This window comes from Zalophus californianus, chromosome 4 (assembly GCF_009762305.2).
Source record: "Zalophus californianus isolate mZalCal1 chromosome 4, mZalCal1.pri.v2, whole genome shotgun sequence".
Lineage (NCBI taxonomy): Eukaryota > Metazoa > Chordata > Mammalia > Carnivora > Otariidae > Zalophus > Zalophus californianus.
The window spans coordinates 162,544,623-162,571,569 of record NC_045598.1 but is presented as its reverse complement, the minus strand read 5'-3'; the positions used below and the strand labels follow the sequence as shown (position 1 = coordinate 162,571,569).

At 37.9% G+C, this 26,947-nt stretch overlaps 1 protein-coding gene across 4 annotated transcripts; it reads right to left on the bottom strand.

The window, feature by feature from the left end:
• On the bottom strand, nucleotides 1–20,182 carry EBAG9 (estrogen receptor binding site associated antigen 9). 4 transcript variants are annotated; one of them, XM_027575062.1, is made up of 7 exons: nucleotides 19,956–20,182; nucleotides 14,286–14,383; nucleotides 10,581–10,659; nucleotides 9,670–9,843; nucleotides 7,683–7,790; nucleotides 3,490–3,581; nucleotides 1–312 (listed from the first exon to the last, which is right to left on the bottom strand). In XM_027575062.1, exons 1-7 carry the CDS (start codon nucleotides 20,091–20,093, stop codon nucleotides 192–194), a joined length of 810 nt encoding a protein of 269 aa, XP_027430863.1. In that variant the 5' UTR covers nucleotides 20,094–20,182; the 3' UTR covers nucleotides 1–191. The 4 variants fall into 4 exon arrangements, with proteins under 4 accessions (XP_027430863.1, XP_027430870.1, XP_027430849.2 ...); XM_027575069.2 differs by having other exon boundaries at nucleotides 9,670–9,828; XM_027575048.2 differs by lacking the exon at nucleotides 19,956–20,182 and adding an exon at nucleotides 19,379–19,682.
• Between the last annotated feature and the right edge of the window lie 6,765 nt (nucleotides 20,183–26,947).

Genomic DNA, 26,947 nt, shown 5'->3' with positions numbered 1-26,947 from the left:
TTTTTGAGTCTCAGTCACTAAGAGCTCAAGGTACTTTGAGAGAATCCTGGTCTCCTAGATGGTCTGATGAATGCATTAAAATCAAGCAATGTGTTTGTATTCTGAAAATATTCTTAAATCCATATAAATGTTGCTTGAGTCGTGGAGCTCATCTCTCTCTTACTGGCACTATGACACGTGACGGACATCCATTATGAAAGCTTCACGCCAATTTTGTTCTGTTCCTTTTTCATTAGCCGCTGTGCCTCCTTCTCCATTTTCTTCCTTTGTTGTTCTGCTGCTCTCTTTTCTCTGTCTGCTATCTTCTGCTGCCTAAAAAGGAACATATTCCTATTTTTACTTTTAGAAAATACCACACAGGTAAAATGGCAAATAAATTCCAGAAAGAAATAGCGGTGCCTTTTTACCAACATCAAATGTAAGTTCGAAAAATCTTTCTTCTCACTGCTTTGAAAATTTCAAAGATTTTCAAAAACAGTGTTTCTTTTAATCCTCCGAACACAACTTGCAAAATAAAAGAGTGTTGTCTCTATGTTACAAATAAGTAAAATGAGGCAGAGGCTAAGTGACTTACCCAAAGTCGTAAGATTAAGTACAAGGAGAAGAACCCACATCTTCTAATCCCTCTTCTTCAGATTATTTTCACTAAAACACTACGTCCATTGGACCACACCTTCTTTTTGATACCATTCTGAAAAGCCTGATGTTGAGGACTAAATCTGTTATTATAATAGTTAGAAACACTCTGCTGAAGGAAGTCAAGAACACAGATGTGCAGAACACAATGCACAAAGAAAACAAATGAAGCACAAGCCTTCCAACTGGAAGCTAGAAATCTATTTAAGGATTAGCATTTGGCCAGCTCTACTGAGGAAGGGGCAGAATAGTGGGTACTTGCTGATTATACATTATGAGATACTTCCCTCCTCCCTGGCCCCTCCTTGACTCCACTGAGCTAGAACCACTGGCCTCTCTTTTGTTACTGATTGACTTGTGTGGAGAGTGGAAGTAGCAGGGGGGGTGACGAGATAGGACAAAGAACAGAAGCTGGTCCCGGATCTAAGGTTTAAGGCACGAGAAAATAGTGAAGCACGCAAGGTTGAGGGAGGAAGCTGTAGGTCACAGTTACACATGGGATGGGCAACAGGAGGTTATAAAACAGAAGAATCCAGGGGCGCCTGGGTGGCTCAGTTGGTTAAGCGACTGCCTTCGGCTCAGGTCATGATCCTGGAGTCCCGGGATCGAGTCCCGCATCGGGCTCCCTGCTCAGCAGGGAGTCTGCTTCTCCCTCTGACCCTCTTCCTTCTCGTGCTTTCTATCTCTCATTCTCTCTCTCAAATAAATAAATAAAATCTTTAAAAAAAAAAAACAGAAGAATCCAGTGTGGATTACCTATGTTTGGGATAGCTCAAAGGGGACTCTGGCAAGTGAAACATATATACCATTCTCAACATATTTATAAGTGGGAGTGAGCAGAGTTGTGTATGACCAAAATTCAAGAAAGTAGAGACACTTATTTTAGGCAATATTTTGACCTTCACCATCAATTAACTAAAGTTTCAGAAGAACAGTTTAACAGAAATCTACTTTTCACTAGCTCTGATCACTTCCTAGCAAAACTGATAATGTGCCCCCTAAAAAAGTCAAAATGCCCATGGCAAAAAGGGAGCTGGAAAAGAATTATAAAGAGCTGGCTAGCTTACAAACAAACAAGATCATCAAGCTTTCACCAGGTTATTAGTTAAAGCATAAACATCAACAGTTAATGTTCCTGGAAAATGAGGCAATTTAGAGATGAATGCAGACAAAATCTGTTTTCCCTCTCCAGATACACACCCGGAATTACTGAAGTACCAGAATCTCCTTCCTTAACTTTACGGATTACTGTACTGGCAGTATTAAAAGTGGCAATGGAAAACAGACTGAGAGGACACACAGCGTGACCACACTTCAAAACTTCGCAGTGTTCTTCCGGGGGCAGTAACAGCGCAGGAGTCGTCCAAGTGTCTTTGACTTTAATTTATGCAAATGGTAGCAGGAAGCATGCGTATTACCAACTGATAGGTTCCCTCTCCTAAGCTGTCATATAACATAAAACACTAGGTTTAGGGTTTTGTTTTTTGTTTTTGTTTTGTTTTGTTTTGTTCAGAGTGCAAGAGGGTAGCGTGGAAAAAAGGTACAGTGGGTATTAAGATACTTGTGAACTCATCAACTCTATAGTGCTGTCGTTAAGATTACTGGATTCAGAATGAACAGGCCCCTCTCCTTTATCCTGTGGCTAATGACACTAAAAAGCACTAGAACCCCTGAAAATGTTCTAAAACACTTGGACTTCTATATCTATGATGTATCCAAAAAAGAGTAAAAGAAATAGATAACTTATCTTTTTTTGATAATCCATGCAAAATAAATGTTGCCATTTACAATTTTAAAAAGTCCTTTTACAGTGAATAATAATTAAATAAAAACTAAATATTTAAAACTCTCACAACTTTACTGACTTTTAAAAAGTGATACATCCCTATTTAAAAAAAAAGCTGAAAATAGGAAGGACCAGACCAAAAAAAGTCAGCCATAACTCAACCGCACCCTCTGCTGGCTGTTTAAGGTAACTGTAGTTAACTGACGAAGACAGGAAGGGAAAACACAAAAATGAAATCAGTTGTTTTGTTATTTATTTTCTATCCCTATTATAAAAACAATCTTTTAAGATAAAAAACTTACATCACTGTGTTTTACTATATCATCTTTAAAAATAAAAAAATAATTTAGATACATTTAAATATCTGAGCTTTTCACCAGTGATGATGGTCACAAACTTTTTTAGGGTAAATATTTTGTTTACTCTTTGACCTAATGCAGCAGTAGCAAGAATTAAGTTTATTTGCTCACAAAAACAAAGAAATAAGAATATAACACCAAAAAACACAAACTTGAAGACCTCAGGAATAGTATTTTCTTCTCTGTAGAATGGATAGTACCTGACATAATTATTTACCTCACAGGGCATCAGTTGAGTACATCAACTGAGCTATATATACAAATGTAGAGTGCTATATAAGTTATTTCCATCCGAATGTGCAGTGCTGGGCAGTATTCTAGACCATGGGGAAACAAAAATAAAGGTATAATTTCTGACCTGGAGGAATATATAATGGTGGCTCACGTTTCAAGAGATAACTATGTTTTACAGCGAATGGAATACAAAGCAAATAGTATAATATGATGTATATATATATAGAAGATCTAATTTGCCATTAATAACATTATTACTCTTTTGTTCCTATAATGCTTTAAATTCTAAGTTTCTGTGAGGTTTTAATCATATAAATAGCATATGCAGTCTGAAATTTAAAAATCCTATATTACCTAAGCTCAAGTGAGAAAGAATGAAGAAAAACACAACTTTTCAGCTTTCTTGACCTCAAATGCAACATGAACAAATTGAGTTCTTCTACTCAAACTATAACGTAAGTATAACTAAAATACCTCAGAACTTCTTCTGCTTGCCAGGCCGCATCTTCTTCTTCTTCCCACGCGTTGGTATTTTCCTGCCAGGTATCTAAGTCACCTAATTCAGGCTACAACAAAGTACAAAACAAAATTATGATAGTAAAGAGCTCCTCTTTCTCCACTTAGCAGTCAAGAAGAGTATCTTTTATAACATGACGCAGACCCTGTCACTCCCCTGTGCCTTCTTCACGTCCTCTGTAAGGCCCAGGTGACCAGGCCCCTGGTCTGCCTGGAACGGAGCTGTTTCTTGTGATGCATTGACTTTCAGTACTCAACGGTCCTGGGCAGGTCCAGCTTTCTTCTATTTTATGTTTTATACTGATTCTTTTTTTTTTTCTGCCTACTTTAAGTTGGAATGGACAAGAATAGAACATTTCTTCTTTCTGTTTCTCTCTTTTTAGTGAAAGGACAGGGTGGGGGCAAGAGAAGAGACTGACTGGAGATGGAATTAGAGATGCCTAACTACTCTGTGCTGAGATGAATCGGAGGACCCGAAGTTTCCAAATTGGCACAGCCATTTTCATTTAAGCATAAGTAATTTATAGATTTTTCAGTGGTTCTTACTAGGTGGGTCCAAGGCAAAAACAACAGATCAGGCAAAATTTGCTCTTTCCCCGAGTACTTCCCCATTGTACTTTTGTTGCCTGTCCTACTTACCTGATCTCAGTAGGCTGGCCTTCCACTATTTCTTCCATTACACTTTCCAATATTCCCCAGGCTGGACCTCTGAAAGTCCACTTTTTCTTCCACAAACCAATAAAAATGCTTATTCTGGAATGTTTAGTTAGGTGCGGAAGTGACTATGAGCATAAAATAACTGGCACCAATCTATGAATAGATTTATTACACTTTCTTTTGAGCACTTACACTTAAAATTGAAATAAAATGTGCGGTTTTTCTCCGCCTAACCATAAACATAATACCATCCTCTGTTAAAACTTTTTAGTGTATTTCTGATTATCTGTTTAATGTAAGTCTCTAAAAGTAAAATACCTACATCAAATGAATTTTTTTTCAAGCCACTGAACCAAAATACAAATGACCCTCTTGAAAAACTATCCCAACTTACCCTACTGGCAGCAACAGGTGGAAGTCTTGTTCCCCTGTACCTTTGTCAATACTGGTAATAGCCTTCTTTCATCTTTGCTAATTGGTTAAGATTTGATAATGGTGTCTTGTTATTTTACTTTCGATTTCTTTGAGAACTAATAAGATCAAACTTTTCTTCATGTTATCAGGCTATGTCTATTTCTTATTTGTAAGTGTATCCATTTTTCCACTGAGGTGTTTGACTTTCTGTATATAAAACATTTAGACATAAAAAAAGTGAACTAAAACCACAAAAAGAGTGATATCTGATCCTTTAGTAGAGATGGCCTTCCAAGTTAAAAAGTTTTAAAGGATAAGATGGATAGAGTTGCTACATAAAAACTAAACATAGGGCACCTGAGTGGCTCAGTTGGTGAAGTGTCCAACTCTTAATCTCAGCTCAGGTCTTGATCTCAGGGTTGTGAGTTTAAGCCCCGCACTGGGCTCCACACAGGGCATGGAGCCTACTTAAAAAGACAAAAAAACAAAAAACCCTAAACATATCTGCCCATCAAAAACATCTAAACCAAATTATAAAGGCAACAACAAACCAAAAAATTGTAAGATGACAGAAAAAAGTTAATATCCCTAGTATAAAAAGCTATCACAACAATACAAATGATTAAACTCCAGAAAAAAAAAATAGAATGTGGAATTTAAAAGAAGAACCTAATTGGTAGAATGGGTGGTAAGATATTTTTGGAGTGGAGAACAAAGTGCAGTAGATTTACCATTCTCTCCTAAACAATGCCCCCTTATTTCGTCTGCTGGGAGGAAAATATGTGGAAATAGCATTGGAGACATTCTCCATCTACCCTATTTACCCTTTCCAACTCTGTGAGGAGTTATATATTTACAACGTCATAATGAGCTATATTAGTGTTATAAAAACTTATAATTACAAGTGGCAAACATTTACAAATTCACTGGATAAGTCTGAACCACTTTACCAATATGGATCAAACACATGTGAATAAAGTATAAAATTTAGAAATATAAAATAAAAAATTAAACATGCTGTGCTACTTTAGAGAAATATCTATGGTGCTACTGTGCTCTCATAGCATGATGTAAATGCACAGGAGTAGGGGCACCTGGGTGGCTCAGATGGTTAAGCGTCTGCCTTTGGCTCAAGTCATCTCAGGGTCCTGGGATTGAGCCACAGAGTAGACTCTTTTCCCTCTATCCACTCATGCTCTTTCTGTCTCTCTCAAATAAATAAATAAAATAAAAATAAAAAAGTAAACGCTAGGAGTTATCAAAATTTATGTGCAATCATTTATTTAATACTACACCTTCCCTACTAGAATGCATTCTTTTGAAGGAAGGACTCTTACTTTCCACTATAGTACTAGCACCAAGCACCCTGTCTCACATTAGTAGGAATAATTTCTGACCAATGAATTAAAAACATACATAAACATGGGTCCCTTAGAGAGACGGGGCCTCTGAAGCACCCATGCAGTTTCAACAAACAAATAAGATAGGCCGATGTGGTGGTTTAAAACTATGTCTGCAAATTCTTTGGCACTCTTCCTTCAGAGGTAGAGCTTAATTCCTCTCCCCTTGCATGTGGGCTAGATTTAGGGACTAACATCCAATGAATAAAATAATGTGGAGGTGACAATGACTTAAGACTAAGTCATAAACAAGCATTGTGGCTTCACCTCTGCCTGCCTTCTCTTTCTCGGGGATTGCTTGTTCTGGGACTGTCAACGGTTATGTTGTATGGAAACTCAAGCAGCCCTATGGAGAGGTCCATGGCAAGGAACTGAGGTTTCATGCAACCAACCAGCATTAATTTGCCAGGCATGTAAAGTGAGCCCCTTTGAAATGAATCCTCCAATTCCAGTCAAGCCTTCAGATGACTACAACCCCAACTAATGATTTGCCTGGAAACTCAGAAACCCTGAGCGAGAACCACCCAGTTGAGTCACTCCTGGATTCCCAATCCATAGATACTATATGAGATAAAGAATATTTACTGTTTTAAGCCACTAAATGTGGGGTTGTTATATAATAATAACATAATAAATTGGTCAATAATTACTAATCAATAATTAGTCAATCAAAACATGCTTAAGCTTAGATCTGGGGAGAAGTCTGGACATTTTTTTTTTTTTTTAAAGTTATGGAGAGTTCTTTGATGATGATGACTACCTAGAGCGTCAGACTGAAAATTTTTTTTAAAAGATTTTATTTATTTATTTATTTATTTATTTATTTGAGAGAGAGAGAGCACGAACAGTGGGGAGAAGCAGATTCCCCACCAAGCAGTGAGCCCAATGCGGGGCTCCACCCCAGGACCCTGAGATCATGACCTGAGCCAAAGGCAGACACTCAACCAACTGAGCCATCCACATACCCCTGGACATTGGTGTTTTTAAGAAAATTCAAAACTGATTCTCAGATACTTTCAAGGCTGAGAACCACAGTTATATACTTTCCTCACTACTTTTTGTCCTTCAAAGTGATGCATTTAAGTCAAACCTACTACAAGTCAAATTATACTTTAAATGTAAGTATACTCTACTAGGGAAACAATTCATGACTCACTTAAAAATAACCCGCTTTTAAGTTTAAATTTCAGTGGTAATCTCTTTAAAGGTCACATTTTTTTAAAACGTTTTTTTAGAGAAGGAAAGTGAGAAAGCACGAATGTGTGCACATGTGTGTGAAAAGGGGAGGGGCAGAGAGAGAGAGGGAGAGAGAGAATCTTCAGCAGGCTCTGTGCTAGGCACAGAGCCCAAGGCAGGTCTCAATCTCACAACCCTGAGATCATGACCTGAGCCGACATCAAGAGTTGGACACTCAACCAACTGAGCCACCCAGGCACCCCTAAAGGTCACATTTTGTAAGTACATATTGTATTTGTCTTTTATGTGTACATTGGGACACTGATCTTAGTAGCCGATGTAATTTACAATCTCATAAAAGGAAAAGACTGCAAAACTCCAGATTAACGTCTCTCATCTGCTAAGCCTGTTTTGAAGCACAGAAATACAAATATTATGTTCAATTCATTTTGATTTTTTTCAAGAAAACAAAAACCCTTGCCTATATATTATTAACATACTTACAGATTGATGAATAAAAGGCATATCCTGTGTAGCGGCTAATCTACTAGAGAAACCCGTGCTACCATCTGGGATGCCAAAATTTAATGGTTCTCTCTTCTTAATAATGATCTGAAAAATTGAAACAGAATTATGGGAATATTTTATGCATCTATAAAAACAGACAAGCTAATTAAGTGACCAAAGTATTCTGTAATTATTTCAAATATGTCCTACCTTTCTTCTTTTAAAATTTATAATGTAAAGGTTTTTTTTTTAAGTCTGTAAAGACTATCAAAATTCCTAGGCAATTGTCACACAAATCACTTACATACTAAGAAAAATTCCATTTTACTTATTCTTTTTTTTTTAAAGATTTTATTTTATTTTATTTATTTGAGAGAGAGAATGAGATAGAGAGAGCATGAGAGGGGGGAGGGTCAGAGGGAGAAGCAGACTCCCTGCTGAGCAGGGAGCCTGATGCGGGACTCGATCCCGGGACTCCAGGATCATGACCTGAGCCGAAGGCAGTCGCTTAACCAACTGAGCCACTCAGGTGCCCCCCATTTTACTTTTCCTAAAAAAACAAATTTTCCTCTTCTCTCTTGAGACCCACAAAATATAAGTTGGCACTTTTAGTCACCGTATTAAATAAGAACACGTGTCACATTCTACTAAAGTATAACCATCTCTCTTCATATGGTCATCTATGAATGCATTAGCTCTTTCAAGGCAGGAGTGTTAGCTTTGTAGCTTAAAAACATTTTCAGTCTAACTAGTTTATTAAGGTACTATTGAAATATTCTAGGTTCCTCTTAAGAGCAGCAATATACTTCCAAAATATAAGGTATTCATCTACTAAGACATGCAAACTCCTTGAGTTTGAGTTCAGCACGGAGTCATTTGGACAACTTAACAAAAACAAAACTGATTACAGAATGTAAATGTTATCAGCCTTGAAATTGTAAAAATAAATTTATAGCTGAAAATGGTTGGGAGGTAGAAGAGGGTGAGAAGCCCTATTAGGAAAGGGTGGAATAAATAATGTCCTCATTTTATAAAGTGTGTTTTTAAGAAATATTTTCTATGCATGCCTGAACAAGAAATGGAACTCTAAGCATGTTTTTTTGTTTTTTTTGTTTTTTTTTTAGAAAAAAAAGCAGAGTGACTAGTGAGGTAGACTGGAATAACAGCATCATAATATTTGGAAGAGGGGGAAGAGCAGTGAGGGTAGTATGAAATAAACCCTCATCCACCATAGTATGAAGTCAATGGACAATGTCTGTGATTAGTAAATCAAGGCACAGTAACATAAGCATATTATATATAGATATGATTTGAAAAAAACAACAATAGTATAAGCCCAAACAGGGAAAGTTATCAGTGGTTGCTTCTGAGAAGTCGAACTGGCTGTTGCTTTTCATTATAAGCTCTTCTATATTCTTTGATTTAATTTTTTTTTTAAAAAGTACATGTACTATTTTTGATAAAAAGAAAGGAAAATATTTAGCTACTGTTCTTTTCCCAATAATTCCCTCCACCTTTAAGTGATCTTCCATATCCAATTCAAAAGGGATTAAGCAAAGTGTGGACGACTAACATAAGCCCACAACAATTATTCTGAGAGTCCTACATCAGTTTTATTAATGGTTACAAACAATGGAAACTACACCTATCAGTCTGTAGTCATCACTAAACTGTGAACTCTTTTAAGGTCAGAACTTCATCTTAATCAGCTTAGTCTCTATAGCAGAGACTGCAGTCTAGAATCTAGTCTACTGTTGGATTTCAGCAAATGCAAATATAACTTTAAAAGACTTGGGGGTGCAACTTACTAGATCTATGTCTAGGTCACTTGAATATATAAGCTTGTTTAATATGTTAAAAAACACAACAAATTGATCATTAGAAATAGGCTTTCTGACAAATATTAATTATACTGTCTGATTTAAATATAGGAATCTGAAAAACAGTTTAATTATTTAACCTCCCAAACCAATCTTTTACATACTTTCTGAGTTTTCCTTATAGTTGGTGTCATGTCCTTAAAATAGTCAGGTTCCAGTTGTTCCAAAGCATTTTGTTGTGTTGCTACATTCCCACTGCCTCCTTCAATCTTTACACTTGTGGGGGCGTCTTCGTCCCAGGAAGTCCACTCTTCAACATCGGTCTTCATTGAATCCATCAACAGTGTCAGCCACAAAGGGGTAATTTAACATCTCATTCATCATTTATTAGAAAAACAGGCTTTCTAAAACATTGGTTTTCAAACTTTTTGACCAACAGGAAAATAAAAATTTTATAAAACATACCAAAACTAGATCAAAAGTTTAAAAAAACACTTACTTTTACTAGAAGTTAGACAACTGGTTCTATCCATTAAAAAACAAAAAACGAAACAAAAGCAAATGCTTTAAAACGTGAACTGACATTTAGAACTACAGTCCACAGAAAGAATATTGAAACTTGCATTCTAAGCCTAACCAGGCTGATTGCCTGATTGAAAAAAAAAAAAAAAAAAATTCTTGATAGGATTTATATAAGACAGAGTCTCAAATATAATATTCAAAATGTCCATGAAACAACCCAAAATTATTCAGTAAACAATCAGTAAATTTCAACTTGCATGGAATGATAACACAAATGTTATAATTATCTAAGACTTAAAATGGTTATAAAAATACTTTAACAAGCAAAAGCAAACACTCTTGAAACCTATGGAAAAATAAAATAGAAAATTTCAGCAAAGTAACAGAAAATACTGTGAAGAACCAAATAAAAATTTTAGAATTAAAAAATATAACAACAACAAAAGCCTGACCTGACTACCAAATTAACTTCCTGACATACTAATTAATAGTCTGTAGTCCAGTTTGAAAACCATGGTTCTGGAGCACTTATTCAAACTTAAACAAAAATTACCTGTTTAGGAACTGATGAATAATCAACTGTAGTTGGCAAAGTTATCTGGTCTCCACTTAATTTCCGTCCTCTGCCAGATCTAAAATAAAAATGAAATAGCTTATTTCAATAATTACCAAAACAAGCCTGGGTAAAAGCACTATGGACAGTAACTGGAAGCTTATAAAAAAGGTCTTTTATGGGGCACCGGGGCAGCTCAGTCATTAAACGTCTGCCTTCGGCTCAGGTCAAGATCCCAGGGTCCTGGGATCGAGCCCCACATCAGGCTCCCTGCTCAGTGAGAAGCCTGCTTCTCCCTTTCCCACTCGCCCTGCTTGTGTTCCTTCTCTCGCTGTCAAATAAATGAAATCTTTAAAAAAAAGGTATAATTTTACAATTATTTATTTTTAATAATTAAGAGTTGCTCATCAAAATATGAAAAGAAAAGGCATGCATCAAGTATCTTTTAAATGTGTTTAAAATCTTGGACAGGACAACAAAACTGCTTTTGGCTTAGGACTCACAATTATAGATAAACTCAGGAGGCATATAAAGACAAAAACAAAAACAAAAATGCAAAGTAATTTCAAACCATATTCCTTCGAACGCTCTGTTGGTGAAGATCTGGGACACCTATCCCTTTTTGTGTGTGTGTGTGGTTTTTTTTGTTTGTTTTTTGGGGTTTTTTTTTAAGATTATTTGAGAGAGAGAGAGAACACACCCATGCACAACAGCAGGGGGAGGAGTAGAGGGGGAGAATCTTCAAGCAGACTCCCCATGGAGCTCGGTCCCATGACCCATGAGGTCATGACCTGAGACAAACCAAGAGTTGGATGCTCAGCCAACTGAGCCACCCAGGCGCCCCCACCTATGCCGTTTTAACCAGGATGGCTTGGCTTTTGTTTGTTTTACTGATTTGGTTTTTTGGTAAGATTACCTATCAAACTATTAAAAGTTTGAAAATCACTGGGTTGAACTAAACTGTAATTGATAAGGATTAGTAGGAGAAGCACTATATTTTTTTTAAATTTTTTATTGTTATGTTAATCACCATATATTACATCATTTGTTTTGGTGTAGTGTTCCATAATTCATTGTTCATAACGGAGAAGCACTATATTAAACAAAATAGGTATAACTCAATTGCTAAAAGCATGGGCTATGGAAACTATGTAAACCATAGTTTTAAATGTTACTTCTATTAATTATGAGTCTAGTTAGAATCAACAGGCCTCTCAGCTTCAATATCCTCATTTGCAAAATGTAGGTATTCAAACCTACTTTTGCAGGTTTGTTATAAAGATTTAACTAAATAACATATTTAAAGCAGCTAGACACTAAGTGCCCAGTATATACTAAAAAAGAAAAAAATGGTAGCTATTATAAATGATTAATCACTTACTTCATTTCAAATAATCTATACAGCATCTACTTAGAGCAAACTGGTAAAGTTAGTTATTTTTACTACAAGATTAGAAATCATATTTTGTTTAGGGCGCCTGGGTGGCTCAGCTGGTTGGGCGTCTGCCTTCGGCTCAGGTCACGCTCCCAGAGTCCTGGGATCGAGTCCCACATCGGGCTCCCTGTTCCTTGGGAGCCTGCTTCTCCCTCTGCCTCTCTCTCTCTCTCTGTCTCTCATGAATAAATAAATAAAAAAAAAATCTTTAAAAAAAAAAATCATATTTTGTTTAAAGGATAAATAGAAAACACAGTCTACTACAAAATTTATGATGTGGACCTGCTACTTTTAGAACACAGGATCTAGGTTCCTTCTGACACGTAAGAAAAGCTTATTCTAACAAGTCAGTTTTCTTTAAAAGTGAACATACAATCAATCCTAAATAAATTATTGTGAAATTTATAGTGGCAACAACTGTCCTTAATATTTTTTAAATCAAATGCATTCTTTTACTAAAAGTATTTTAGTTTTAGAAAATACATATGTAAAGAGAAAAACACCCATAATTTATCTGCTGTTAACCTTCTGGGAATTAATACCTAGTCTTACCCTACTTTACTTGGTGAATTTCTGGCCATTCCTCCTCACGCTCTGATGATCTGAGCACTTAGTTCACTATTTTCCCTACTTCCCAAACCCGGTCTTCTTCCTGGGTAAGTTCTATAGTCACCAAAATTTTCCATTTCTTTCTTGACCTTTCTTCCTCCAGTGATCATCTGCACTCTATTTCATCCACTCATTTCCTTTGCCATACTATGGACCTATTTTTTAAAAAATCCCAAATCACTCTACTTCTAACAATAAATGTCCTTAATCCTCAGAGGTTTTTTTTTTTAAGATTTTATTTATTTAAGAGAGAGAGAATGAGAGATAGAGTTTTAATAGTTATAAATGGCCACTTAGCCAGAGAATATATTTCCTGGCCTCCTTTGAAGCTAGGTGGTCATATGATCCTTAGCATATGTTTAAGCTCTAGACAGTAAGCTTGAGAATAGAAGTGTTGTGTGCAACTTCTAAATCAAGTCCGCTAAAAAAGAGAGCTGACAGCTTTCTACTTCCTCTTTTATTATACCCTCCTCTGTGTGTCAGTACTTTTTTTTTTTTCACAGTACTCCTGGCCAAAACAAATACCTAACAGTTCCATTGATTACATAGTTAGACCCAAACAATTTAATACTTATTTATGTCCTAACTACACAGCAGCCATTTGCAAAAATACTACATATAAAGAAAAATTGTATTTTGATTTCATTCTTAAAGAACCACAATCACTAATGAAACATATGTGTGGGGCTACTGGATACTGCACAGCTTCTCAAAACTCAAAATCAGATTGGATACTACCGTCCTCACTTTCTGTTCCATATTAATTTTAGGTTCAGTACTTGCTTTAGTTACAACCTAAATCTTAACTTTGCAAAGACAGGTCACTAAAAATACAAGTAAACAAAAACTTATCTCAAACATTCGAGAATATCTGCAAAAGTAATGCTGCACTATCTAATGTTACAAATGTGAACTACCTTGAGCTAGTAGTTTGTGCAGCGTTTAACAGATATTGACTATCCCATTCACTGTGTTTTGCTAGAAATTTAAAAAAATACTGATGATACCCCTGTGAGTTTAATGTGAAGCCCTGAAGTGCCTCTGCACATAGTTCTAGGGTACAGTATAGAACTACAGAACTATAGCTCTACGGTATATCTGTGTGACAAAATAGAAGGAATTCCAATCTTTGGATGACTTACTGAAGTAGAATGATTTATCTGACTAGGACTAAACAGTCCACATTCCACATTCTGGAATATTATTTAAGAGACCAAAAACAAAAATCTATTTTGTGTGGGGTTTTTCCGTTTAAGTTTTTTTTTAAATACAAAAACAACATTCATATTATAGTATATAAAGAAATACTTATTCCTAATTCCACCTAACCATCTTAAAACATTCTGGTAATGAAATAATTATGTACATAAAAACTGTCTTATTACAATGAAAATTGGTCTGCTTTTTTCTGAAATTCTATAGGAATAAGAATATGATTTTAATTAAAGATGTGAGAATTTGAAAGAATGAAAAGAAGTAAAACTCTACTTTCTAGATCTGAAGTACAGAAAATAATAAAAAAAATACCAGACAGTAACGAATGAATACTATAATCAAGTTATTTAGCTTAAGTATAGTCTGCCCTGCCTTTTTGTAATTATGAAGGCATCCAAAACCAGCAAGAAGATAAACAAGTCAATTTGAACATAAAATTTGTTTACCTGCATATTAATCTCTTTAGGAATGAGAATACTGTAGCGAGGCAGGTGCAAACTTTAAATAACCGAAACTGTGTGATAGCCATGGTCGAAATCAAAACCTGTGGAAAAAGCATAAAAATAAATGCACTTAGCTGATTTCATAAGCTATATTCCCATTCTCAAGTCAAGCTGAAAGGTCCTATTATGAGCTCTGAAAATCAGACATTTTTTACTTTTCTTCAGAAACCACAAATATAACACAGTAAATTTTATTTTATTTTATTTTAAGGCTTTTGTTTATTTGAGAGAGCGAGAGCACATGCGACAAGGGGGCAGGGAGAGGCAGAGGGAGAGAAAGAATCTCAAGCAGACTCTGTGCTACGCATGGAGCCCAATGCAAGGCTTGATCTCACAACCCTGACATCACTACCTGAGCCAAAATCAAGAGTCAGGCACTCAACCAACTGAGTCACCCAGGCGCCCCATACACAGTAAATTTTAAAATTAAAATGTAAATTATACCGACAATTCAAGAAACAAGATTTTTTTTTAAGATTTTATTTATTTATTTGACAGAGAGAGACACAGAGAGAGAGGGAACACAAGCAGGGGGAGTGGGAGAGAGAGAAGCAGGCTTCCCATGGAGCAGGGAGCCCAATGCAGCGCTCGATCCCAGGACCCTGGGACCATGACCTGAGCCGAAGGCAGATGCTTAATGACTAAGCCACCCAGGTGCCCCCAAGAAACAAGATTTTTAAGTTTTCAATAGATGAGAGGAAAAAAGTCTTTCTGAAATATTCTCAGAATATTTTTTAACTGAATTTCAATTACCTATTTATGTATTATTTTCTACTAAAAAATCAAAAAAGCATAAAACAGTATATATTGAATCTTTTGTACCTTTCGAAGTTTGAACCACATGAACATAACAGTACTATTCAAAATATTTTTAAACATTTTTAACTTTTAGATAGATACATTTTATTATGCTCATTTTAGAGATGAGGAAATTAAATTAAGAGAGGTCAAATAACTTGCCCAAAGTCACACAGCTACTAACTTGAAAGTAACAATAGAGATCATCTAGTCCAGTGGTTCACATATCTGGGGATCCTTTAAAGAAATGATACCTGGGTCTAACCCCAGTAAATCAATTAAATCATATTCTCCAAGGGGCAAGTTCCACTTAAACTAATAAGACTACAAAGGAGACAAAATATAGTCAACAGAAAAGGGAGCCAAAAAAAAAAAAAAAAAAAAAAACAGAAAAAAGCAGGGGAGAACAGAAAACAAGGTAAAGGGGAACAAAAAACAGATGGGACAAGAATAGGGAAAATACACCATGCTAACACTAATCAAAAAGAAGTTGAAGTGACTATTTCAATGTCAAAGAATAGATTTCAGAGAAAATATTATTAGCAGGCATAAAAATGGTCCTTTCATAATGATAAAAGGGTCAGTAAATCAAAAGCACATAATAATCCAAAATATGTAAGTCCCTAATAACAGAATTATGCCAATATCATAAATAAGAGGTGACATTACCAGAGTCTGCAGATATTAAAAGGGTATTGAGAAAGTATTACAAACAACTTTATGCCTATATCTATAGGCATATAGTTCTATGCTTCAGTCTGAGTAATAGCAACACCAGTATACTACATATACTGTTTGTAGGTTATGCCTTATATAAAAGTTCAAAACAAAAATATAAAAACAAAACAAAAACAGAAAGCAAGGAAACACAGTTAACTCTTGTGATACCTGATCCTAATTATTCTGTAGAGCCACTACTGCCATTCCCTTCAAAGAAGGGCAAAACACACAGCTAGCTCTTTTTATTTCTAGAATTACAAATGTAGAAAGGCCAAGCAGACTCTTCACAGTAACAAAAGTTCCAAAAGGCTCCCTTAGCAATGCCCATACATTGAGGTTGTATCTCCACATGAGCTCAATGATTTACTGAATGCCTATATTTGGAGTTGACATACTAATTGCAAGGATGGAAAGAACAGTGACTCTAAGAGTATGAACCAAAAAAATTTTAAGAATTTCACTATTCAAGTAACTTAAATACTTCTGACAAAAAAAAAAAGAAACCAATTAGTGGTTTACTAGGTTTAAAAAAATGCAACAATTTTGACTTCTCCTTTCTCTTAGCCCTGTATGTCCAAACTGCCAAAAGGCCTTACTCCATTTCCTAATACTGCCTATAGTCTTCCCTATTTCCACTGCAATCTCCCTAGCATAAGCCTTTATTACTTCTTGCTGGGGTATTATAAAACCTTTTTTTTTAAGATTGATTTATTTGAGAAAGAGAGAGAGAATGAGTGTGGGGAGGGGCAGAGGGAGAGAATCTTCAAGCAGAGCCCCCACTGACCACAGAGCCCTGTGCAGGGCTTGATCCCAGAACCCATGCGTGAGATCTTGACCTGAGCCGGAACTAAGAGTCAGACGCTTAATCGACTAAGTCACCCAGGTGCCCGTGCCCCTATTATAAAGTCTTCTTAATTCCAGTATTTTTCTCTTACCACACTTACATTCTCTACTTCGTACTATAGTTATTTCTATATACCTTATCTGCCCCGTACAATCCTTCCCCAGAGGATCTTGTGTATCTCGTACCTCCAGTTATCAGTTGCAAAGTAACACCTGAAAGGTTTAACTACTTCATTATGACTAGAACGACCTGACAGTTAAGATGATGAATAAAAGTTCCATTTTAAAGCTGATTTGTCAAGAATAAAACTCTTAACCAAAAGAAGGCAAACTTCCCTATATGAAAATTCAGGCTAAATTTTTATAAAAATTATAAACAAAATAAGATAGCTAGAAAAGAGATTGTATGGAATGTGGCACTTGGGGGGAAAGGGGACAGAACTGAGGAAATACTCAATCAGTAAGTTTTGAAGGGAGAAGACATTTAATATTTAAGGACTGGGGAGAGGAGTGGGTCTCAGGATACATACATGAATGCAGAGTTGAAAATAAATTTCATATAGAGCCTTGGTAACCACTGTCACCACCTTGCCACAAATATTATTGTATGTCATTGTTCAGTATTTGTCAACTTGAATGACTTCAATGGTAACCGGAAACAAAATTTAAAATTTTGTCCAACAGAAAAACAGAAAATGGGACTATTATTGACAAGAGAATAGAATTCTCTTCGTAGCAATTAAGAATATCCTCATTCTTCAGAAAATTTGCTTTTGTAATTATCAAAAGGATCTAATATTCGTTGACCAACTCCTATATGCTAAGCATGATCTAAAAATTATGTCTCTTAACCCATAAAACCATCTTATGACATAGATACTACTGCTCTCATTTCATAGAACTGAAGCACAGAGAGTAAGCACACGTTTCCATGCTCCTACAACCAATGACTCAGATTTAAACCTAGGTCTATTTAATTCAAAAGCCAAGAACATCTCACTAACAATAAACATTCTTACTAATTCAGTGATGATATTATAATTTCCAGACTAAATTTTCCAGCCGGTTGCAATGAAATGGGGAAAATGCAATCAAGTTAACTATCAGAACTTTTTATTTTATCAATTACATTGATTTGCAGGCTGGAATATTCTTTAGGAGCCACAGTTACTTAATGTTCCAATTCAATTCAACAAACATATATATTTAGCACCTACTATCTAACAGATGCTACCCTGGGTAATGGGAAAAACTACTAACCCAATACAGAGAAACCAAGTGTTTGTTGCTCAGTTGTCACAGGCTAGTGACAATGCAAAGGACTGAGGAGACAGGGCCCCAATCAGTCTTGCTCAGTTTGGTATTTCTAGGTCTTAGCCAATGCCAAGCACACAGCAGGTACTCAACTATTTGTTGAAGGGAAATTAATGTTCCTTGAGCACTCAGTATGTTCAAAACATAGTTCTAGACAATGTATCTTCTATCATATCACTGGAATCCTCTAAGGACAAAGGAGGTAAATTCCACTATACCCATTTAACACATGTGGCTGACAGGCTCCAGAGGATTTACTCACCCACGATTTAAAGAGACTGACCCCAAGCCTAGGCTCTCCTCACACCATATCCCGTTTGATAAACCTTTTAATTTTATACTCATTGCCTCATTTTTTTTTAAGATTTTATTTATTTATTTGACAGAGAGACACAGCGAGAGAAGGAACACATGCAGGAGGAGTGGGAGAGGGAGAAGCAGGCTTCCCGCCCAGCAGGGAATCCGATGCGGGACTGGATCCCGGGACCATGACTGGAGCTGAAGGCAGACGCTTAACAACTGAGCCACCCAAGCGCCCCCTCAGTTTGATTTTTGAAATGCTCTCTAGGTAGCCAATTTAAATGGGCATCTTAGGCTACTTTGCACTTTGGTTACTTAAAAATACTTTCTAAAACTGAGAATTGCTAATATAACCTAATTTTCAAATTAAAATTTCCTTTAAAATTAGGTGGAAAATACAAAAACTTGAGATATAGCAGGAAAAGGATCAGAATTATGAAGCAACCTATTCTCAAGGCTTTTGGAGAAATGACCTCTCTAGGAAATCAACAGGAATGAGAACTCAGCTAGGTCAAGTGAGGAAGATTCACCTACAATTTTAAAATACACTGCGTTAGAAGCTGCAAGATTAAGTATATCTTTCTTTCTTGAAATTCCCCGTAAACTGCGGGCGAGACCCTTTCAGTAGTCACTGTATCACAATTTGTTAAACAAGCCACGCCAAAATCTTTTAGTACACACTAGAGTAAGTAAGTCTTCAATTGCTGTAATTCTAAAAATATGTCTGAAATTTTTCAGTACCAAAATTTTAAAAACCATGTGACTTAGTACAATACAGAACAGCCTCAAATTGTTTGTAACTCTCAAGCTGATTAAGGACTATCGCAAGTCTCCAAAAATAAAATTTACCTGAACTCACTTACGTGAAAAACCAAGGAGAAAGGGAACTAAATGTACAATGTGGGAGCGGGTTGTAAAGTGGACTGCACCATCTCTGGCCACTCAAAGTCAGGCCCTCAAATATGTGACACCAACTCTTACGAGGGCAGAGTTAAGGTCTCCTGAATGACTCAAAAGGCAAGAGTTCCATAACTAAAATGCTTTAACTTCTGATTACCCACCTGAAATTGGATGATAAAAAAAATCATACCCACTGTACAGATGAGAAAAAAAGACAAGAGCATTTTCAGGTTGCACAATCCGACGCCATACACTCGGCGCTCTGTGAAACGCTCTAAACCGCTGGAGGTGGGTGCAGGGTAGGTTGGGATTTGGATTTTGGAAAAATCTGGGAAGCAACAAGGCCTGTGGGGGGGGGCAGGAAGGACGAGCAAATTTCCCTGCTGGAGGCCCATTCCGGGACTGGATGGTTTCTGCGCCCGCGTCCCGCAGGCGTGTCTCCCACGCGTGAGCGCGGCATGGTGAGGGCTGCGCGCTCGGGGCCCGCTCCCAGTCGCAGTTCCTTCACCCCAGAGGTCACTCCGACCCGGAAACAGTACCCCAGAGTGGCAGGCGGCCGTGGAAGGGAGAAACCCGGTGGAGAGGCGAAAAGGTGGGAGGGCGGGAAGTGCGAGGCGAAGAGGAGGGCTAACCAGGCAAAAGCAGAAGACCCCCACCCCACCCAAGGACCAGGTTGGGTTTGGGGGGCAAGGGGGGAGGAAAGCCCCTCGCGGGCACGCGCGAGTCGCACACACTCACCTGCCCCTCCCCCTCCCCGCCCGCCCGGCGGAGGCTCCGACTGCCGCGGGCCGCGCGCGCACACAAGGCGCGCGCACGCGCACTGCCGGTCGCTTCCTCGAACTCGCGCTCCGCCCGTTCAGTCCCAGCCCCGCTCATTCAAAGCCGGGCGCGCGCTCCGTCGCAGCCGCCGTTGCCTCCGCGCAGCTGCCATGGCCGCCCCCTCCTCGGGAAACCCTCCCCCAACCCCTCCCACTTCGCCCTCCTGGAAGGCGGTTCTCGGTGGTCTCCAGGCCCTCACTTCCGCACCCCGCCCAGATCCTGTCTGGCCCAATAGACGAGAGTCTGAGGGTCCGGCGACTGGGCTAAGCCAATGAGCGCCTGGGGGGCGGGCCGAGCGGCGGCCGGCGTGGCTGTGGCGGAGGCTCGGTCAGGGGTTGGTGTTTTATGACCGTTGCGGGCTGTACAGGCTGTTCTGCTGCACAGTGCATGGGCTCCTTACGTGTTGCCCTACTTTCAGTGCAGAGTACCTCCGCGCCAACCATGCCCCTTTTCGTTTGACCCACAGACTCCCCCTGCCTGATGGGACCAAGGGAAAGCAGTGTTTAGGTTGCCAAATTGAGGGAGCTGCGGCTTTCTCAGGGTGATTTGGCTGTCGGGAGGCCAGATCTCAATCATTTCTCCACTTTAGGGGTGCGAAACGTTGAGTTTAATTCAGGACTTTGCCTCCTCCAAGTAACTTTGATTGAATTTCCTTTAGAGGTTAAAAAACGGAACTTAACCTTGTCCCTGCATTTGTTCCTCCCTTGCCTCGCAGGCTAGCCATTCTCTCAAACTAAGGTTTTCTTTTTCTATGGTTCTCCCTTTGAAGTCTCTTACTTTTTGTCTTCTTTTTATCCCGTATGCTATGAAAAGGCCAAGGTTCTTTGCTTATGGGCGAGGGGCTCTTAAACTATCGGCTCCACTGTTGCATGGTGAGAGGCTGAAAGCAGTTCATGTTTTTCTACCTTTTTCGCTACAACTGTCTTGTCCTGTCACCCTGACCAGCCTCCATCTACCCGCTTACGTTCTAGTATCCACCCACCCGTGCACTCCAAATCTGTACCACATTTCTAGTCATTGACCTTGTTTATCCCCAAGAGGGGAAGGAAGAGAATGTTTATAACTCTTGCTCTAGAATGATTCTATGTAACTTTGGATACATTATTTCATCTCTAAAGCTCAGCTTCCTTATCAGTAAAATGACCATAATAGCGCCTACTTCATAGGATGGCTAACCCTTTCAAAGCTCTTAGGGCAGAGCCTGGCACATAGCAAACATACACAGATTAATAGCTGTTACCGCAGCTGCTGCTAACTGCTCACTACTAGTAGTACTACTAGTAGTAGTAGTGATAGTAGTAGGGGTAGTAGTAGTAGTAGTACTAGTACTAGTACTACTACTACTACCACCACCGCACTATTGCATCATCATTCCCAGTTACTACGCCTCCCTAAATCCACTAAATCCTCTGCAGTCTTTTAAACACCTGTTCTAACCTTAATCTCTTCAAATGCCTAAATTCGAAGAATTAAAAGTCTCCAAATTTTTTTTGATTCCTCTAATCAATAATCCAAAATAGGCTACATCTTGACATAAACGTTTTCAAAGGTATGTCTTTGCTTCAAATTATTATATCCCTATGATATTTTTCTTCATTCTTCATTCTTCAGTTTTCTTTATTAAATTTGCCATTTCCAAGTGAAATAAAAGATATATTTTTCTAGAAACAACTAGTAGTGAATATTTGTTTCCAACACACTAAAAAACAAAACTTGTCAAAGATTGCAAACTTAGTTTACTTTAAAAATATCTATGAAATAATAGTTTAAAATCATCTTTAGTCACTGAGTAATAATTCCATAATTGGGGATCATAGGTGCCAATAATTTGGGATCTTTCATGGGGACCACCTCTTGGGAGTGTGCAATTTGAAGTCCAGTCCTCTGACCAAGGCTTGGGTGGAGTAGGGATAGGGACCACCAAATGTCAAGTGGGAGGAGCATAAGGGATAGACTTGGTATATCAAAGATTTCTTTCTGAATTGCCTGTATTCCATATGTTAACAGTTAATTCTACCTGCTCTTTATTCAGACCATTTTGCCCACTTTAAGGTCTCTGATTTGCCTCTGCCCAATCCCTAATCACCAGCTTGATTTATTCACTTTTAACAGCTTCCAGCTCACCATTTAATCTCCCAAGTCAAAGCTTTATAGGTTTTGTTGTTCCGAGTTCTCCCCGTTGGTCTGAGTAGTGTTTTGTCAACTGACCTCCCATCCCTGCCCAGTAGTAGTTCAGGCAGACCTTGCAAACACAGCCCAGTGCTTCCCAATCTCCCTAACCCAATTCTCTGGCTTTTCACTAAAGGGATGATTTTTTCCTCAAGCATAATTTTAGACCTGCTGTTCTGACTTGGTCTTTAATGGCTTTTTATTAATGAGCAGCTGTCCACGGTTGAATACAGATTATAAAGTCACATTCATTTCTTGAGCAAGCAAAACAAAGCCTTGGAGCTCACAGTGACGGTTTTGAATAGATACGTTTGAGAGCAAAGGATATTCTGATGATAATTTTAATGGATTGTTTTATTGTCTTTCTATTCTAGAGACTTGTGCTCGCTTTCAAAATCATACATTTTAATATTCTGAAAAATTATAACTTATTTTTTAATCTCCACATCACCATTTAATAGTTAGGATCAGATGTTTAATAGAGAGACCGACAAATCTGAGGCAGCTTTTTAAATTTCCTTTCTATTAAAATAAAATTGACTCTCTGTGAAGCATCTAAATATTTTCCATCATAAATATTACTATAATGTATCTCTATAGTGATTTTTATTGCTAAATACAGGAAGACCCAAGGTTTAAGAACAATTTAGAGTTAACCAAATTAACCTTCGGAAGATGCCTAGATAGGAATAGAGAAAAATAATCCATGTCCTTTATTAGAAATGGATTCAATTGGGGGCGCCTGGGTGGCTCAGTCGTTAAGTGTCTGCCTTCGGCTCAGGTCATGATCCCAGGGTCCTGGGATTGAGTCCCACATCAGGCTCCCTGCTCGGCGGGAAGCCTGCTTCTCCCTCTCCCTCTGCTGCTCCCCCTGCTTGTGTTCCCTCTGTCATCTCTCTATCAATAAATAAATAAAATCTTTAAAAAAAAAGAAATGGATTCAAATGAAAACACTTCTGTGTTTCAGTAGTGAGGTACAACCATGTAATACCTCTTGGCCACATTGTTATTAGAGCTATAATACAGTTCAGCTCTATTATGAGTTAAGTAGACTTGATCTGAGTAGATCTGGCAATGTAAGGCCATTTATTATTTCTAAGGGTAAATGTGTTAAGATTCACTCAAGTAACAGCTTGTCATATGTACAATACAATCTGCCTTGTACATGAAAACTTAAAAATGAAACAACACTGAACCAACAAAGCCTAATTCATTCAGCTATAACATGAACTATAGCTATGGCTTGAACACATTTGAGCCTTGGTTTTCTCATCTGCAAAATCAGATTAATAATTCCTGCCTTATAGGATTATTTTGCAAAATGTATGTGTTGGAAACAAAGCAGATCAATGAAAGTTTTATCATTTTCAAGTCCAGTAGAATCTTCTTTCAGCTCACAGCAGGGAATAGAGCTTCCAGGAAAACAGGAGTGAATTTTCTCTCATCAGCAACCAGAAATAGACATGTTTGTTAGTTACACATAAAAAAGGGGAAAGAAGCTTTTAAAGTTTCATTCTGAGCACATCACCTACCTCCTTTGCCCCCTTTGATTTTAAAGACAGAGGGTGAAAAAACAGTTGTTAAAGGAAAGCACCCACAATCCTACCCTCTCTGTGCTTTTTCTCACTACTTATGGGATATTTTGCTCATAACGGTGTCTGTTGCCAAGTTCATTCCTTTCTTTCTTTTCAGTGTCTATCATTTTAGCACACCAGAATTCTCATAAGGATCTCCTAACTAATCTTTTGTATTTTATTTTTTCCTTCCTCTAAGTCAGCTTGGTTCTTTCCTGTATGATTAATGTAAGTATTTTTAAAGCTTCTTCATGATAAATGTCCTGTTCAAAATAGAGATTTACTGTTGTCCATCAATTCAAATTCACTTGGGTGCACGTGTGTCTCAATTGTTGCTTTTTAATCTCTTAATCTCTTAATCAAACTGCTGCTCCTGGATCCCCCGGTGACCACCTCTGGCCCTTTAAAATATCAGACATGCCCACAACTCTGGTTAAAAACAAATGTACATTACTGTACATTTCATTACTCACCTCCTCACCATGAAATATACATTTCTTCCTGTGGTTTTTATCTGAAATTAAGTTCTTTATAAGTGAGAATTAAATCCATGTTATAACCATACTAGATATTTTCAGTATAAAAAACTTCACATATTTACTTTCTCTCTTCCTAGGGAGAACTTATATGCATAAAGGATCATCTGTCTGAATATATAAATTACTCTAAAGAAAAGCCAAAGGAAAATACTCTTGCCATGTAACCAGACACATTCATAAATATCATGCCCAAAAGGAATTATTTTTTTTCTGCTTATAGGCTCTGAGCCCATTACCATAGCAACCATAACTAGTGTTGTCTAACTGGATGTGAATTTTATACACTTGTTATTTGAAATGTTAAGGCAGTAAGTCAGGATAAAGTGCAATTTCTATAATATTTTGGAAGGACTACTTTATCTCAGAAATCTGGTAGAGGAAAAGCTTCATCGTGTAGCTTATTCATTTGTTTAATGAAACGGTTTCTTCAACATTTACCGTGGGCACACTATGCGAAGCATGTTAAGAGAAGTCAAAAGCATATATAACCCTTAACCTGAAGGAACTTCCCTAATAAAATCAGCTTGTTATGGGTGAACAGAATTCCTGAAAGAGTAGGTTTTTCATAGGGAGTCTTCTAATTTTAGAATAATCTGATCATAATAACTAGCATATTAGTACCTGTAAGTAAGACGGCAAGAGGCTTACAGCTGGTCAGAGTGCCCCCAGGTATTCAAGCACCTACTGTAACCCCTATGGCATGTCCTTTTTTTTAAGTCTTACACATTGTGTCTGTAGCTACTCTCCGGAGAAGTGTTTCTTTCACTGGAGGTTGAACCCTGCTTGGCAGCTGGTGCCAGCCTGAGGAAGCTGAAAATGCCCACTGATGAGCATGGAAGAAAGGTGTGACCCTTCACCTGTTTCAGATAGGTTTCCCAAACCAAATACATAATGGATTCAGATCAAGGTTTAAGCATTCCTGTTTTGAAGGATACAGGTAAAATAACTTCAAAGATGTATGTGGTATTTGACACTATGTTCTTGCCCTGGTATTGTCCCCACTCGTCTCCCTGGATGGGAAAGATTAATTCCCTGTTCTCTTGTTCCTTTCAAATTTTGCTTACTTTAAGCATCTTATGAAATGAGGAGATACATCATTTAGTTAAAACCGTATCCCTGGGACCTGCAGAATAAGTCCAAGCCCTTCTGATGGCATGGCACGGAAGACTGTTGTCTCTGCTTCCAGCCTGCCTCGTGCCTTTCCTCATGTCACATTGGTGCTCCAGGAACATCAGACAATTGCTGATTTCTCCACCCTCCATGCTTTATTTGTCCACCAAACAGTGTATCAGGATCTACTAGTACTAGATGTTTTGTTACATGGCAGGAAGAAATGCTGAAAAAGGGAGTGCCCTGCCTTCAAGGAACTCACTATCTACTGGTGTTCCAGTCTTCATTCCTGCCACCACACCTTCTGCCAGGACTCTCTTCCTTGGCTCATCTCATGCTTGATTCCCCAACACTCATCTTAGGTATCATCTTTGAAAGCTGGGCGTCATGGATCTCCATCCTCACAGGATGGCCCCTCTCCCCAGCCAAGTGCCCCTGGAGCACCCTCTGTCTATGGCCCACACATACCATATGGTATCAACGTGATCTTTGTCCACCATTTCCCCAATTGCCTTAGGAACTGTTAGAAGGTAGAGACAGCATCTTATTCCCTGTTGCAGTCTTCTCACTAGAATGCCTGGTAGCTAGTAAATGCTAAATAGATGTTTCTTTGAACAAAATGCCAAATATATACACAGATATTTGGATTTGCTACCCAGTAAATGTTTATAATTTTTCTTAAGCGTGATTAACAATGATGTGGAGTAAATATACTAGGAAATGGCATACAGAAGAGAAAGGTCTGGGCTTTGTTGGATTTTCTCAGCTGTTCCCAAATGCTTCCTTAGTGTCACTTGCTGGAAGGTACCAGGTACTTTCTGAGTACCAGCTCTTCTTGCTCTGGACATGGCTACAATGCCTTTATTGAGAGTTCTTCCTCAAAATTAAGCAGTTCTTTTAGGATTTTCTGAGTAAAAAGTGCAATTTTTACAGTATGAGAGCTTTGGTTAATTTATCTACAGGAATTGTGACTTTTCTTGCATTCCCTTATTTTATTCCCTTAATTTATTTTCTTGCATTCCCTTAGTATTCTCTTGCAAATAAGTATCTCTTGTGTTATAGCATGGAGTTGAGGGAAGTCACAGTCTTAGTAGAGGCAGTTTTGAGTGGGAAGGAGGGTATGCAGAGAAAGTTTGGCCTCGTTCCAAAGGTTGTTCCCAGAGGCAACAACAAAAACTCTTCTTAGAATAGTGGCCAGGGTTTGGCAGGCCCAGAAATCCAGGACAATCTAGAATTTCTGGGATTACTATGGATCTGAAAATCAGCAACTTGTCTGAAAAAGGTCTAAAACAATCTCATTTCTCCAAAATCCTTATAAATTAGAATCACTTACATCATTGGAAACCAGAGTTTCATGAATGGATAGGAGAAGTCAGATCTCCCAGTACGTACACAAATTCAAAATGCTTCCAATCTGATCCAAGGGTGGGTAAGTCAAAACTGGACAAGCTCTTTCAACAATATAAAGGATTCTAAGAGTTGTAGGTACAGCAACTTAGAGGTGACATATCTGCTTCCA